Genomic DNA, 15,607 nt, shown 5'->3' on the forward strand with positions numbered 1-15,607 from the left:
CTTCGTGTAAAATGCATGTAATGTATCGTATTTTTCTAGTGCCAGTTTCCTAACCGAAAATCAAGATGGCAGACGTAAGGGGCAAAGACAAGGAAGGTGTGTTTAGTTGTTTTCTTTTGTTTTAGAGTTATTTGTTGTCACGAAACATAGCGCTTTAAATAACGTAGACAAGTATTCTTGTCTATAATGGCGTTTTAGATTAAGGAGTAGTTAACATATGGGTTATATTGTAGTTTTATAGTTTACACTAGCTCGATTGATAACAAAAACAAGAAGCTGTTTCCAGCTTATACTCGGGCCATATTTGACTGTGTGGTGCGTAAAGCCTACAATCTTTTAACAATGATAACCTCCAGCATCGCCAATTCCCCCAAATAGATAGCCTGCGAGCAAGTTCTCTTGGGGGTGGATCCTCTTTCCCCCTCCCGCCCCCCACCCCCAAGAGAACTTGGTCGCAGGCTACCAAATAGATAGATACAGAGATATAGTGAGGCAATAAGTAACCACCAGACAGAATTGCATTTCTTGCAGTCAATGAAATACAGGGGAAAACGACATTTGTCACACGAATGCTTTTTATAATCCCTGGGCTTTAATCCTTACGTTTACACCTTTTGTTTAGAGACAGAAACCATTTGTACGGTCCTAATATGTATGTGACGCCGGGTCAATGACGGATCATAATTTTCGGTATGATTCCGGGGGAGGTACTCCTTTATGTGACCTTAACGGGGACGTGCGGCCCGATAGGGTATGGTTTTCAGGGTGTTTTGTCTTGAACAGGATATCTATTTCATCACTCTCTGTCTTAAACAGGGTATCCCTACATGACCTAATGGCTTAAACAGATTGTGATTGCAAATGCATTAAAATACAGTAAGAAACTAGTGTATTCTTATTTCATTTTAGTCTTAAACAGGGTGCGATTTTGGGTTAAATGTCTTAGAAAAGGGCCTGAAAATTTTGAATTCTGTCTTAAACGGGATAGGGAAAGCAGAGAATTGTGTCTTAAACAGGGTCAGGGTTTGAACGCCCGGGCCGCACCTCCCTACCCAAGCATTTGTTGAGTACCCTCCCCCTGGGATCCAGAGTAATGTTACGCATCACACGTACGTTTATATCCTTGTATGTTTTTCAATGTTTCGCTGTTTATATTTTTAAAGGAAATTCAGGGGAAAGCATTTGTTATTCACCTTTAATTTGAAGACAGAAACCCTTTCTACATTGATTGTTTTTCTATAGTAAACGGAGACATCTTTATTTATCTTCATGTATCTTGGCCTGCGAGGTCATAGACTGATTTAGTTGCCAAATTTTCGGTTGAACAAAACTAACCTTGAGGCACTCAGGTTAGCCTAAAAACACTCCTGTTAGCCTAAAGAGCACTCCAGTTAGCCTAAATAGCACTTAGGTTAGCTTAAATAGCTCCCTGGTTAGCTTAACGGTGAGCAGTTTACCGTATGTTGGGGTTGTTCGTGCCTCGCATATTTTGTTCATGCCTTGCATACACATCTGGCTCACATATTGTAAACACTCCTCCTGGCCCGAAAACAAAGAACGCGACCGAGAATTTAAAGAATTTGATAACACAACAGAAAACATAACTTGTACCAGCCGAGTACAAAAAACGAGACCGAGAACAATAACTCGTGGCCCGAAGTCTTATCTCTCGGCCCATCGTGACCCCAAAAAGAAAAAAGAATTTGATAATGCTAGCGAAACCTTACCTCGGTCCGCCTTACGAGCCGAGTAATAATCTTCAGCTTACAGCTTACAGAGTGACTTTTATAGTGACCCAGCTTAATTTTTTCCCGGTAAATCATTGCAGCTCTGTCAGAAAAGAGGACACAGGCGTTGGTGTCTTTGAGTGTCGGCCTTATTTTTATCTGTATTGGTATTCCTCTGTGGTGGAACACAACCAAGGTGTACAGGGCCTCTCTGCCATATGATGAGATAGAGAAGCTGAACCAGCTAAAGGTAAGGTCACTGTACATTATCTTAAGCTCAATCAGGTAAGGTAAAGGTACACTTAAGTTTATGTCAGTAAACTTAAATGAAGCTGAACCACCCCCACCCCCTCGTCATGAAAGGCATTTTACCAACCCCTTCCTCCACACCTGTCTGGAAATTCCAATTTAGCTTTAGACTTTCCTCTCCTTTCATTTTTTTTTTGCCTTTGTTAACCTCCATTGTCTTTGCAATCTCTGCCCTATGTGTGTGTGTCGTTAGGGGTGGGGAGGGATCAGTGGGTAGTGGGGCGGGGGGGGGGGGGGGGTGACAGGGAAGGAATGAATATTATCTGGAACTACTCAATCACTCAGTTAAACCAAAAGTAAAAGCATGGTCTACTCAAGTAAGTATTGTTGCGACTTGCACTTTACTTGTCTTGCATCTAAAGGGTTTTATCGGTTGACACAAAAAGTTTTCCAGAAATAATTCTAGTATTGTTGCTTTTCCGATTCATACAATAATGAATCAACAAAACAACTGTTTACCATTTCTCTCCTATTATTCTGTTATTATCGTATGTTAGACCTCCTGATTAAAACCAAACATTTGTTTTCACTGATGCTAACCGATGTATAAACTATCTCCCTTCTTGTTGTTATTTGCTCACAGGTTGTAAAAATTTGATTTTTTGAAGGTGAAGTATGTAGTAAACTTTAATGTGGTACTTTTTGGGACACAAGATCCTGCTGTTTTGAGGGAAGAGATTGAGAAAGAGCTCACTGAAGGAAATGGTAAGAATCAGTTACAAATTTTATTATTAATTTGGTTTGTTTCTTGATTTTTGATATTTCAGTATTCATCTGTGGCTCTGTTGCTGTTTATTTGTTAGGTAATTCTGGTATAACAGCAAAGTACAGCCTGACAGTAGAAACGAAAGGCATCCAAGATGCTGCTGTGACTGCAAAACTAACATCAAGCTCTTTGGAAGGTAAGGACAACAAATCCCTTGAAGAGTCAGATTGTGAGCCTACAACAGGTAGTAGACCTGACATTGGATATCTTCTCTAAATTGAAATGCAGAGCTAAATGAGCCAAGATTAACAAGTATCAGTAACACTTTTGAACGGAATATAGGGGAACTACAGTGATGTCTCAATTCAAGCAAAAAGGACCAGGTCTAGAAAGAATCAGCACAACCTTTTTTTCGAAAAAAAATTCAGTAAATTTTCTCAAAGATCTTCACTTTGCTAATTTCTACTGTGGGAGGTATGGAAATATGGCTTCCAACCCCCAACTTTTCATTCAATTTTAAACAAATTTTCATTTTACTGAGTTTTTTAATCAACAGATTTAGATGAGTATTTCCAAGTGAGCTCTTCAAAGAAGGAAAATCAAGATTTCTCCTTTTTTGTTCTTCCCAATGAAAGTCCTGAGTCAAGCACAATTGAGGCTTACATTGGAAAATATTCCCATTGTATCCTGTACAATAACAAAGGTAGGAAAACATTTGGGATTTCTTCTCAGTATACTTTAAAATTAGACTGTACATGTTATTACATGTAATCACTTTAAAGTGGCTCTGAAAATATATATATAAAAAAATACCAGTACACACCTTCTCCAGTTGAACACAAGTAGAGGGTGAACGTTTTTAGGTGGGGTGATAACAAGTGATAAAACAAAACCTTATAATGGTCTATGACTGGCTTTTTCAACTGTTTGCCCCAGTGGGATCAAGGGAATGAAGGAGGGGGGTAGTGCGAGGTCAGATTTGCCCATTTGATTTGGCACTGTTGGGAGTTCAACTGAATGGCTGCAACACTTTGCACAGGGCTGTTCCTTAGCTGGCTGGCAAGTGAAATGAATCAGCCCCAGAGAAGGCTGGGGATCTGAGTGGGTATTCTTACAAATGCCCTTGGGAGGGGAGGGTAGTGTCCCTTAGACTAAAACCTCAGTAATGTTTAGACCCTTAGGTGTCCAGAAATAAAATAAAATAATGTTCATACTAATTTGTGTTTCCTTAGATCCAATAAAACTTGCTGCCACAGTGACAAAGGTTGTAAGGAGTATTGTTGTCAATGAAGAGGAGGTCAACAGAGCATTTAGTTTAGCTTCTCAAAGACAATTTACAAAGGTGAGAAGTAAGTAGGTATATAGCCTGCAGTGCAGGTGTATTTTGGGGGCGAGCAAATGCTCAGTATTTTCTTTGCGGAATGCCTTCAGTTGCTGATATTTTGGATTATGATGAGAAGACAACTGGAGAGAGTAGAAAATCTGGCTGAGAGGGTGGGCATCATTATGGTTTGTGCTTGCTTGTGAATTGTTAAGAAGTACCTTTTATTTCTGTGATGTTAATATATTAACTTTATTTTGTGGGATTTGTAGGACACTATGGAAAGTATGAGAGCTCAGAAGTCAGTGACAGGTGTGTTTTCCATGTGTCACGTGTGTATGTTGTCATGTGCTGCACTGATTTCAGAAGTTATTTTCATGAAATTATCACTGTTTTGTTGTCTATTGTTCGTACATACATATTTAAGCTTGACTTGTAACTTAGGATCCTCAAATAAAGTAATACTATCACAAAATAAAACAACAAAAAATAATACATATTTACACCATGTACACTCTTTACCCTATACTTGTTAAGAACTTACATGCTGTTTAATATTCTTTTTAAAATTTGTGAAGTGTTCAAGAGGACCTGATATTATTAGGGATACACCAGGCAGCATTTTATGGTCATCAACCTAAAAGAATGAAGACCATAAAGTTCGAGAATGAAGGTCATATAAAATATAGTTTGTGGGTTGGGTAGGGACAGAATAAACACAACGTTGTTTGCAAAGCAAATACTTATTGTTCTAACAATGCTTCATGTATTATTTCCTCAAGGTTTGCAGGTTTCCTTCACATTGGTGAATTCTGATCCAGACTTGGTGCTGGCTGAATGGGATATTGAGTCTGCTGTTAAAAGTGAGCAAAAACCTTCCATCTACATTTGAATTATTAGGGGTTCAATTAACTTTAACAGGGTAAAGCAACAAATTTCACTGCTTTTGGCTGGAGTGACAAACATTAAATTAGAAGTTCAGTTGTAATGGGGGCAAAATTAAATGTTCAGTAATAGGGTGAAACAGGAAAATCTGCTTTTATCTCAAGTAGTCTAGTTGACAATCAACAATAACAGGCATTTTCGCAGAGCTGAAACTTCATTGCTTTGAAAATGGTTCCCAAATATGCTTAAAGATGATGCAATCATGTAATTAATGATGCTGATAACATGTGAAAATTCTCCAAAAATAATGGTTTCTCTTCACCTAACGTTACCAGAGAAAAATATTGATGATCTGATTAATAGCCTTTCTTCGAAAAATGCTGTCCTGTCCATAACCATAGCAATAAACAATAATCTGATTTGGTAGAACAAAATCAAAGCCACTGAAATTGAACCTGCACTGCCAAGTCTTATCACAATATATCAGGGCTGTGTCCATGAAAGCAATAAAAAGTTGTGGACCAGTTTGCCTGAAATGTCCCGACCGAAACCTGTCCTGTCTGAGTTTTGGTAATCCGGAGTCTAAATTCTTGATATTTTACAGTTCTGCGTAATGCTCCTTTTTGCAACTTTTGTGCCAAATTAAAGGCAGCGTATGAAAGAGTGTTTGCGAGGTTTGGATATGTACAAGTTTCCTCAACAAGCAAACTCTGTTTTCTTTTGTAGGATTTTTAGATCCCTTCTTGCTAAAGTTTCCTCATTTGGATATTACAGTGGATTCTCAGGTATAGCTTAGTTTTCTCTACAAGTTGTGAGTCTGGGGTCCCTGTGGTGGGAGGTGAAGTGGCTATGTGGTTACTACACAGGGATGTGATTCACAGGTTATTGGTAAAGGTTTGTTATAAGTCATTTTGTTCTTAGACAAGATTCCATGACCTGTCTCTCTATTCAAATGAATGCAAAACTGGGTAGTTTCAGTTTATATTTACAAATTATTAAAAATAATCAAAGTGAGCAACTTTCCAGGGACACGTATCCCATTCAGGAGGGAGGGGGTGGGGGAGGGAGGAATGAAAAGATCGGAGGGGTAGAAAGGGTAGTTAATGCAGAACTGCAAGAAAAATGTGGGCATTATATTAAGTGATAAGAAACGAAAATCCTACATTGCAGGTCAGGTGTTGATGCTTCTAGTAAGCGTTTTTATTGTTAATGTGTAGGTTTCAAGGATAACATCCTTGTATTTTGACCATAACAATTTTTGTAATCTGCCAACAGGTTCTTTATTACAGCAGCATCCATATTAATCCCAAAAAGGATGGAGAATCTTTCTATCTTCCTCATGGCGACTTGCCTCACATGATAAATCCAATTGAAGCCAAACTGGGTAACTATGTCACTTGTATTATAAACTAGAGGTACTGACTTGGCCTACACAAGCAATGAATTATCTTTATAACTCAACATGCAAAAGTAAGATGTAACATACTATGTGAAAATATGGTTCAGTGGAGAGGACTCAAACCCCAGTCTCCTGCGTTCAAGGCAGACGTGATAACCACTACACCACAGGTGAACCTACCGTCAGCGACAGCGGACAAAATAGCACAGCTTATTCTTATAATTGCTGATTCATGTAGTATGAATATTCCCTGCTGTCTTTGTTTCATATTAACTTCCTAGACTGCCTGCATACATGACCCTCTGTTCAAAGTGACATTCAGCAGAAGTCTAACTGGGCATTTTGTTTCTCTTTACAGGTTCGCACATTTCCCTGTATCCCACTTTGAATTTTGTTGTTTATGTGCCATCACAGAAGCATACACCACTTTACATGAGAACTAAAGATGGTAAGAGTTAGTATTTACAAGGGGATGTACTTATAAAAGTATTTTGTGTGTGTGTTCAAAAGCCCTCCCCCAACAACGGCAACAACAATGAGAGCCAACTGTATTCATTGGCTAAATCATTGGACAATAACTTAACAACATGACTCGGGCAATCTAGGACGTTACTCTGTTAGGTCTGAAGTTGTAAGTTTCCAGTTTTAAACTATTTTGTTTGTTTTTCTTTGGTAAACTCCTAAATTGTCCCCACAGGTGAGCAAAGTATTACCAATGCATTCTTAAGTCCTCAGTGGGGAGGAATCATGATCTACAATCTGCAGAGGACTGCATCAATGAACGACAATAGTGCACAGCGGATAGCAGTGGATATGAATCCTGTTATGAACATATTCCTGTCACAACTCAAGCTGCTACTTGGCGTTATACCTGTAGTGAGTATTGAAGTCAAGTCAAATTAAGGTTTGAGTCTACTGGCAGGAATCTCAGTGTCTCAGTTGGAATTCCATTCCGTTGGAGTGACGGGGCTTTTTTTTACAAATGTCATTAGAAGTTGTTCTTGTGGAAAAGGCCCTGTTTTAGAGCAAGGGCTACCTTTTAGAGTAGAAAATGCGGAGAGATTCTGTGAAGTTGAGAGCACGTGCTAAAACAACTATAGAAGTTGCCTCAACGTTAACAATGTTTTAGAAAAATGAGGAGTTTACTGTGATTAGTTTGAAACCTTTTCGCCTTACCTTTAACAGCAGTGAGCTAGCCAGACCAAACTGACAAACAGTGTTCATCTCCAAGTGACGTTGCAACTTCTGGGTACTCTAGGCCCATGCTTTTTTCAAATTTATCAGGAATAAGTTTCCTTGCCCGCATCATTTTAGTTCTTTATGAGGTTCGGTTGCAAAAATCAGCACAAGACGTGAACAAAGTTTGTTTATCTACAGTCCCTGTAAATACTGACTTAAACAATAAAAGGTTGTTTCCGGAACTATTTTTTCCGCAACGTGAACAGTTTGATAACACACACATTTTCTCCTATTGCCGAAAAGGTTTAAAATATATAACTTCATGTGTTCTTTCTTCCTAGAAGCCTCCAAGTGGTGTCAAAATAAGAGTTGCTAATGATGTCGGTCCAACACAATGGGTAATGTGCTACTTTAATTTTTTGTACTAAAATGAAAAATTATCGTGTTTTGACGTACAGAAAGAGAGTCAAACAAAAGGCCTAGGATATTGGAAATCTCGATAGTTTTAGCTATTGTGTGGTGTTCTTAGCTAAAGTTTCAAACTCGACAGTGGGATTACTTGGAAACGATAGCGCTTGTTAAGGTCGTGTAGTACGTTAAAAAACTCGCTTACCAAGTTAACTCTTTAGATAAACAGGAATAAGTGAAAGATCCTCGCAGTTAGTACGCAACTTAAGCAGTTGCGATACGAAATCCTGAAAAAAAAATCCAGGCTTGAACGGGATTCGAACCCATGACCTCTGCGATGCCGGTGCAGTGCTCTACCAACTGAGCTATCAAGCCAACTGGGAACTGGCCCCAGTTTTTCAAAGAGCGGGTAACTTTATGCATTGGATAAGTCGCTATCCAGTGGATAAAATTTATTCGCTCCTTGAACAACTGGGGCGGGTCATTTTGTGAATTCGTCTGAAGATACCCGTAGAGGTGATGAGATGAAACGTTGAAATAAATGGAATGTATTCATAGATTTCATTTTCATCTTTAGAAAAGCGTTAGCTACAAACTGATAATTTAACGTAGAATGGTACTCTATTTTGACTGTAGGAACAAGGCTCACTGATGAGATTAAAAACAATGGAGTATCTGGCGACCTCCACCATCACGCTGACTTCACTCGCTCAGCTGCTGGGAAAAATCAGCAACATGGTGATCAACGATCATATTCAAGAGCAAGTAGAGAAGGCCCTGGATGCCATTCATCAGGTGTGCATAAACAACAAAACAAACAAACTCTAGCGTGTTAAGAGCAAGCGTAAACAATATAATCAACAATAATGCGAACTTACCGAAGTGTATAAAAGTTTTAGTTTCTTCTCAGGTTGAACTAACTTGTTTTCACTTCTCTACGATTTGTTTGCTCGGAGAATCATGTAAAATAATCTGTTGCATTCACGCATATCAAATGGTTCGATAAACCGAAGTGTTCTCACCAGTTTGTCGCCGGTGTTTCCTTTCTTTTGTAAACTGTCAATGGTCTTATCTAACAAGCATTAAGGGAATTTAGCGGCAAAGATGATTCTAAATTTTAAGGTGGCTCTGAACCCAGAACCCCTCCCCACCACTGAATTTTTTTAAACTTTGCAAGACGTTGCGTCTTATTATGCTAATCACAATTTGATAATACAAAATCGGGGGTCACCATGTGCATTTTTGAGTATAATCGGCCTGTTTTAACAGGTTATCTTGTTTCTATGGTAACCTGTTAAGTCAGAAAAATGACCACAGCTTGTTGACTGATCTTAGGCATATGTTTGATACCATTTATTTGTTATTGTAGCATCGACAGATAAAGCGTGGTAGTAATAATCCATCAAATTATAAGGAAAGGGAAGTGCTGGAAACCGTTGTGAGCCATCAAGTGATCACAACGCTCACTGATTCGTGCATCATTCTGCGTATGCTCTAGTTTTCGCTTGCCTGATCTTCCATAATTCTTTACTGAATAGAACACTGCATACACCTTAGCAGTAATACTGTGTGACATCGCCCAATGTTCAACAGTTTTCCAGCATTCTGATTGGTTGTATCCTGTGCCGACACTATATTTATCAGCGTATGTTTGTTTAGTCTACAACAGCTCTTGAGGATGGAAACCTGACTGCTGCAGTTCTCACAGCCAAGACAGCCATCAGATCATCCGGTTAGTTTAATTCCTGTAACGTGTTATATTAAGGTTACTGATAGGGAAGAAAGGTCGAATTTTTCTCAAAAAAGCGTTTTTAGGTAATTGTTGAAACAAGAAACGGACGCAGGGTTTAATGAAAACGGTTGCTCGAACTCTTGAAAAGAACGCGAGCTATCTGGAAAAAAAAAGTTTTGTAGGAATGGCGGTGAACCAGTGAGGGTGTCATAATCCAATTTATACGGGGCTGTGTTGTCGGTTTCTGACCAGTTTTCAACGTGATTACAGCCAAAAGAAATTGCGTATTGACATGTTTATAATTCAGCGAGGATTTGGACTTTGCAATGTGACAGTCAAACGATCTTGCTGCCTTCTGTCTTTTCACGTCTCATCTCCATTCCAATGTTGTTGTTTCTTTCAGAGGAGGCATTTTTTGATTCATCAATACTTGAGCTGTTGTACTTTCCCGATGATCAAAAGTAAGTGTGTTGTGCGCTTTACAGCATCACTCTTTTATTTTTAAACTCTCTCACAACATGGGTACCGGCAAGTAGCTTTGCAACAAGCAGCCTAATAACACGTTGAAATGCAACTCGGCAAAACTGCCCTAGCTAGCGTAGCATTGCATGTAGGAAAACGTAAAAAAATCCTTGGTCGTTTCGTGTCATGTCACGAAAAAAATTAATGGCCTGCTGCGGACAGAGGGGCCGCTCGACTAAAACCCCCTCTGCAGGCTGGAATAGAGCTGGCTGGGAACTGAATACATTAGACGGTTAACTGGCTGGAACGTTTCTAAATATCTAGTTTGTTGAGATTTTTTATCAAAACACTGGTTCTAGCTGGGTAAAAAAATGTCTCATTTGTTTTTCCTGCCGGTCAGGCTCGTAAAAAAATCGTATTTGACTTTTCGCTCTAACGCCGTCTTTACCAATAAAATGATTTGAAGGCAAGTAGCGCGCCAGGAAATAACGACGGCTCCACTGTTTTCCATCTTGTGTTGTTCTTTCTATCTCTATATCACGCTGCTTTCCCTTACGATGTCTTCGGGCGACTTGCCAGCCTTAATATCAAAATAGCTGAAAAAGAGATAAAAATACAGCCGACAGCGGTACCTCTGGACACTGTGCCGGAGCGTTGTACCATGACGATGTACCACGAGATTTCGGCCCGCGGTTCGCTTATGCCAGCTGGAGATGGTTCCGCGATGCTTTCCGATACCTTGTCCCCGACAAGACAGTGAGGGAGAGAAAAGTCGGCCCCTAGACCATATGAGACAGATCCCTTTCGTAGGCACCTCAGTTCCACCTTACTGATTTAAGCTGAGATTCAGCCATGTATATATATTACAATGTAGTCATTTTGTCTTCCATGTGGTACGTTTTGAGGTTTGAGCATGCGCACGGGCTAAAACGATATGACGACAGAAGGATAACTCGTGGTCAAACTACCTGTAGTCTTGGAGGTACCACTAGTCTTGGACTCCTTTGACCTTTTCTAATTCTTACAATTTTTATTGCCGTTTTTCCGAAAATGATTGCTCCTTCGATGGATTGTTGACATTGTTAAGGGAATCAGTTCGTCACTCGAAGAGCTCTGTGAAAGCCGTTGCTATTTTTCTTTTTTTTTAGCTATTAAGTCAACACTTATTACTGTGCCATGTAATGAAAATGCGCTACGTTAATTTGTTAACGCAACAACTCAGATGCTACCTTTCGTCTCTTGATATCTGGTGACATTAATCCTAACCCTGGACCGGTTTCTGCTTCGACTGCTGGTAAGATCAATTGCCTCGTGATGAATGCCAGAAGCTTAAAAAAGTTATCACAAAGACAGCACAGCAAACTGGCAATCCGTGTGTAACCTCCATCGCTTCTAGGGCCTGGTGTACGCCGAAAACTCTGGCGTTATATGCGTCAATGAGACATGGTTGACCCAAAATATCAGCAACTCTGAAATATTGCATTCTGGCTTTACAATATTTAGGAGAGATCGGTCTGATCGAGGTAGTGGTGGAGTTCTTATCGCAATCAAAACAGCCTTCTTCAAAACTGTCAAAGAATTTAAACCTGAATCGGAAGCCGAGCTGCAACAGCTTGAGATCATTTTTGCCGAAATTACTACGCTTACTGGTCAAAGAATTTTATTCTGTTTTTGCTATGGGCCACCCAATGAAGACGCAAGTTGGATGGATGTATTCGATAATTTTCTGCATGAAGTTTGTGACCAGTTCGACAATATGGTAATTTCGGGTGACTTTAATTTGCCAGACATCCTCTGGGACTCCATTGACAGCGCATCGGGTGTTAACGAAGTAGCCTTTATTGAAACCTTTCACGACCACCTCTTAACATGCACAACTCAATAAAAAACCCACTCGTGGCAGCAACATACTTGACCTTGTAACCACGAGCGTGCCGAACCGTGTCAATGTAACCGACATATTGTCTCCAAAAGATACGGGGGTTTTTACGGACCATAGCGTCATTATTTTCCAGTTTAACGCTTTTATAAAAGCCCCACCAAAAACCCTGAGATTTGTGTACGATTATGCAAAAGGCGACTTTGAGGGTCTGCGTACGGCTCTGTCAGCAATTAACCTCTCCGATCATAGCCAATGACGATATAAATACTGACTGGCATCAATGGAAAAACACGTTCCTTGTAGCGGTCTCTGACTATATACAGACCAAGAGGCTTAAGGGACGGAATTCCATACCTCAGTTGGATGTCTGGTGCCATACTTAATTTGATCAAGAAAAAGGAATCTGTCAGACAAAAGCTGAAACTATCTCCCTCGAGCCACCTAAGGGAGAAGTTAAAAAACTTGCGCAAAACAGTTAAGCGTATCCTGTGGAACAGCCGTGACGAGTTTCTTGGTTCCGTCGAGTCCGACCTCAACACAAAACGAAAGCGTTTTCTGTCGATGTTGAAGCTAAATTCCAAATCGCATAGAATTCCTGATCGAGTCTCGACGCCAATATCAGCCAGTGCGTCCACTAACCCAGGTAATCGTACGCCGTTAAGATCTTCAGCTAAAAAATCCTCGGGAAATAACCAATCTGTTTAACTCCTACTTCGCATCAGTTTTCGCCCATGACACCCCCTCACCCCCCTCTCATGTTGTAAGCGCTGCCAAAGCACCAGCTTCTCCTGGTATGTCGGAATTAACGCTTACCGTTAGCGAAGTCCAATCTGTGTTCCTTGATGTCACGAAAGCCACTCGAATGCACAGAGAATTAGAGGCCCGTCTCCTGAACGTCACTGGTATCCAAAGTCTTGGAGCGATGTGTATTTAACATTTCAAAGATAGACTGTATGAGGTGGTAAGAGATTGTCAACATGGATTCAGTAGAAGGAAATCATGCACCTCCAACCTTTTGGAAGCTTTGGACCACGCGGGCACCCTACTAGACGACGGAAAACAGGTGGACATGATCTATATGGATATGTCTAAGGCCTTCGATAAGGTGAACCACGGCTGCCTGCTGCAAAAATTTCACGAGTTCGGATTTGGAGGCAGCCTCTTACAGGGGTTTAGCTCTTACCTGATGGGTCGCTACCAACGTGCAGGAGTGCTGGGTGAAACCTCTGATACTTTGCCTATCAGCTCCGGAATACCTCAGGGCTCCATTTTTGGCCCGATGTTATATCTCATCTATGTAAATAACTTGCCCGATTCGGTCCTGACGAGCCATGTTGCCATGTTTGCCGATGACACAAAAATATATTAAGAAATTAAGTCTCAGGAAGATGCTGCGTACCCACAAGCTGACTTGCTTGCTGGCTAGTTGACAGACATCACACTTAAAGCTGGCTGGGATTTTCATTTCTTAAAAGTCTTGCTCGCTGGCAGTGAAGAGCGCGTATTTTTCCCAGGAACGTTAAATAGTAACCAAGATTGACGTAGGGACACTCAGCTAGTGTTTAGTGCAACATACGATTACTTTTCTCTAAAAGGGTCGCTGGGTATTTCTGTTTAACATTTGACCCACAAATCGTCTGTTCTCGTCCTGAACTGTTAATATTGGACGCTCAGTCCAGTCAATACACTGTTGTGACATCAGACGATCGCACTCACGCCCGACGTAATGTGTTACGCTATTGGTCCCTAGACAATAAAGTTCACGTCACAAAATGCTTAACATGTTTTTATCCCTGGCTGGGGTAGGGGTGGGTGGGGGTGCGTAGTAGTAACAGTACAGTTTAATTCGGGCAGAAATGAGCGCCACCCAGCTTGGTTGCCTGTTGCCTTCCCAAGCCAGACTGTATACATTTGATCTTAAGTGGTTATTAAGAATGACTTTTAAAAATGACAAATAGTGATGTTATTGTTTTTCAGGTACGCTATCTACATTCCTCTATTTCTTCCCATCAGCCTGCCAATTTTATTGTCCCTGAGGCAGGCAATACGATGGTACAGAGGAAAGGACGATACAGACAACAAAGAAGAAGAGAAAGGCAAGAAAGACTGATAATTAACAACTACTGTGGACAGGCTGGTAAGATACAATACCCTGGGAAAAGAACGAGAAATGTCAACACAGCCTTGTACCCAGGCCTCTCCTTGCCGCTCGCAAATTATGACGTCAAAATCTCAACGCTATTCATTCCATAACTTTACGTGACTTTGGGTTTGGCTGAGAACACCAAGGCATTGGGTTGATGCTATACAATGCACGTGACTTTTCATCAATCATTGTCAAATGACACTAGAAGTCGACAACGAGCCAACCAAAACCAGTCGTGTGGTTTGGAGGTGGACCCGATAACTCGCACCGTTTCTACTGGTGGGTCGTGCATACAAGTAAAGGCGCACATAAAAGAAAAGTTACTATGTGCCACAGGGGTTTAATCCGAAGTCAGAGTTGACAAACAAATGTACAATGGCAATCAACCTTCTAGCCCTCTTGTTTTAGTTGTAAGCTATTGCTTATGTCAGACCGGAAATAAACACACGAGACTTGATGTCTAATATTCTTTTTGCTATGTTTTATTAAAAAACAAGTCATTTGCAGTAAATGAGGCATTTTGTATTAAAAGGGCTAAATATCTATTTTCTAAACCTACCAAGTTTATAACGTAAGGTTAAAAATGATATCTACATCGAGTTTCAAACCGGTGAACTGTACGATATTGTAGTCGAATCCGAGTTCAGATATATTTTCATGGAAAACTGGAAACGTATGTTAAATAAACCACACCCTGCGTTGGTCAGTTAAATAAAATAACTGCTTACAGTTGACGAAATTTGCATTCTCACGCTTGAACTCAAAACTGAATCAAGGAAGAATGATCATCAACAAGACGTAAGAGCGTTCACTATGAGGTCACACCATATTGGTGAACTTAAGTGCCGGCACGAAACATATCTCGTATAGTGTGAACCCACTGACGGTCTGGCCCCAGTTGTTCAAAGAGCGTATAACTTTATCCAGTGGATAAGTCGCTAATCCAGCGGATAAAATGTATTAGTTGGAGTACATTTACATCGCTGGATAGCGATCTATCTACTGGATAGAGTTATCCGCTCATTAAACAACCGGGCCGGACGTTTAGGACCGTTTCTGCTATCTCTGTGAACAGCATGCTTAGTAGGGAAAAGGGGAAAAGCCGACAAAGCACTCCGTCACAACCCCCCCCCCCCCCCCCGCCCTTTTAACCTGAGTATCAAGCTTGAAGGTTAGGGGAGGGGGAGGGAGAGAAAGGAGAACCCTTCCCCTTACGAAGGCCTGACACTCACATTTGATCTTCAGATTTGACTACGAGTACAAGATTGAGTACGAGTACGACTTTTCAAATCTAGTTTGCGTAGTTTAGATAACCGCTTGTCACGCCAATCTTGTTTCTTGGGTCTCCTTATCTGCTGGTAAACAACGGGAAAAAGCGAGAGTTCTGGGGATGCGACTGATTTGAAATTTGAAAGTCGTACTCGTACTCAATCTCGTACTCGTATCCTGAT

General features: G+C 40.6%; 1 protein-coding gene and 1 long non-coding RNA gene across 2 annotated transcripts; one reads left to right on the forward strand and one right to left on the reverse strand.

Annotated features, from left to right (window-relative positions):
- Positions 1-38: 38 nt before the first annotated feature.
- Positions 39-14,667, forward strand: LOC146452764 (GPI-anchor transamidase component PIGS-like). The gene is made up of 17 exons (XM_085097333.1): positions 39-96; positions 1,829-1,977; positions 2,645-2,741; positions 2,840-2,938; positions 3,299-3,445; positions 3,975-4,084; positions 4,336-4,375; positions 4,846-4,926; positions 5,675-5,733; positions 6,224-6,332; positions 6,706-6,795; positions 7,045-7,223; positions 7,868-7,924; positions 8,571-8,729; positions 9,594-9,666; positions 10,070-10,127; positions 13,988-14,667. The coding sequence occupies exons 1-17, from the start codon at positions 66-68 to the stop codon at positions 14,118-14,120; spliced, it is 1,671 nt and encodes a 556-aa protein (XP_084953459.1). The 5' UTR covers positions 39-65; the 3' UTR covers positions 14,121-14,667.
- LOC146452765 (uncharacterized) lies at positions 11,761-12,539 on the reverse strand. The gene is made up of 2 exons (XR_014859647.1): positions 12,423-12,539; positions 11,761-11,922 (listed from the first exon to the last, which is right to left on the reverse strand). It is a non-coding gene; the product is annotated as an uncharacterized LOC146452765 (long non-coding RNA).
- Positions 14,668-15,607: the final 940 nt, after the last annotated feature.

The sequence above is a fragment of the Pavona decussata genome, unplaced genomic scaffold (genome assembly GCF_977016875.1).
Source record: "Pavona decussata unplaced genomic scaffold, jaPavDecu1.1 SCAFFOLD_366, whole genome shotgun sequence".
NCBI lineage: Eukaryota > Metazoa > Cnidaria > Anthozoa > Scleractinia > Agariciidae > Pavona > Pavona decussata.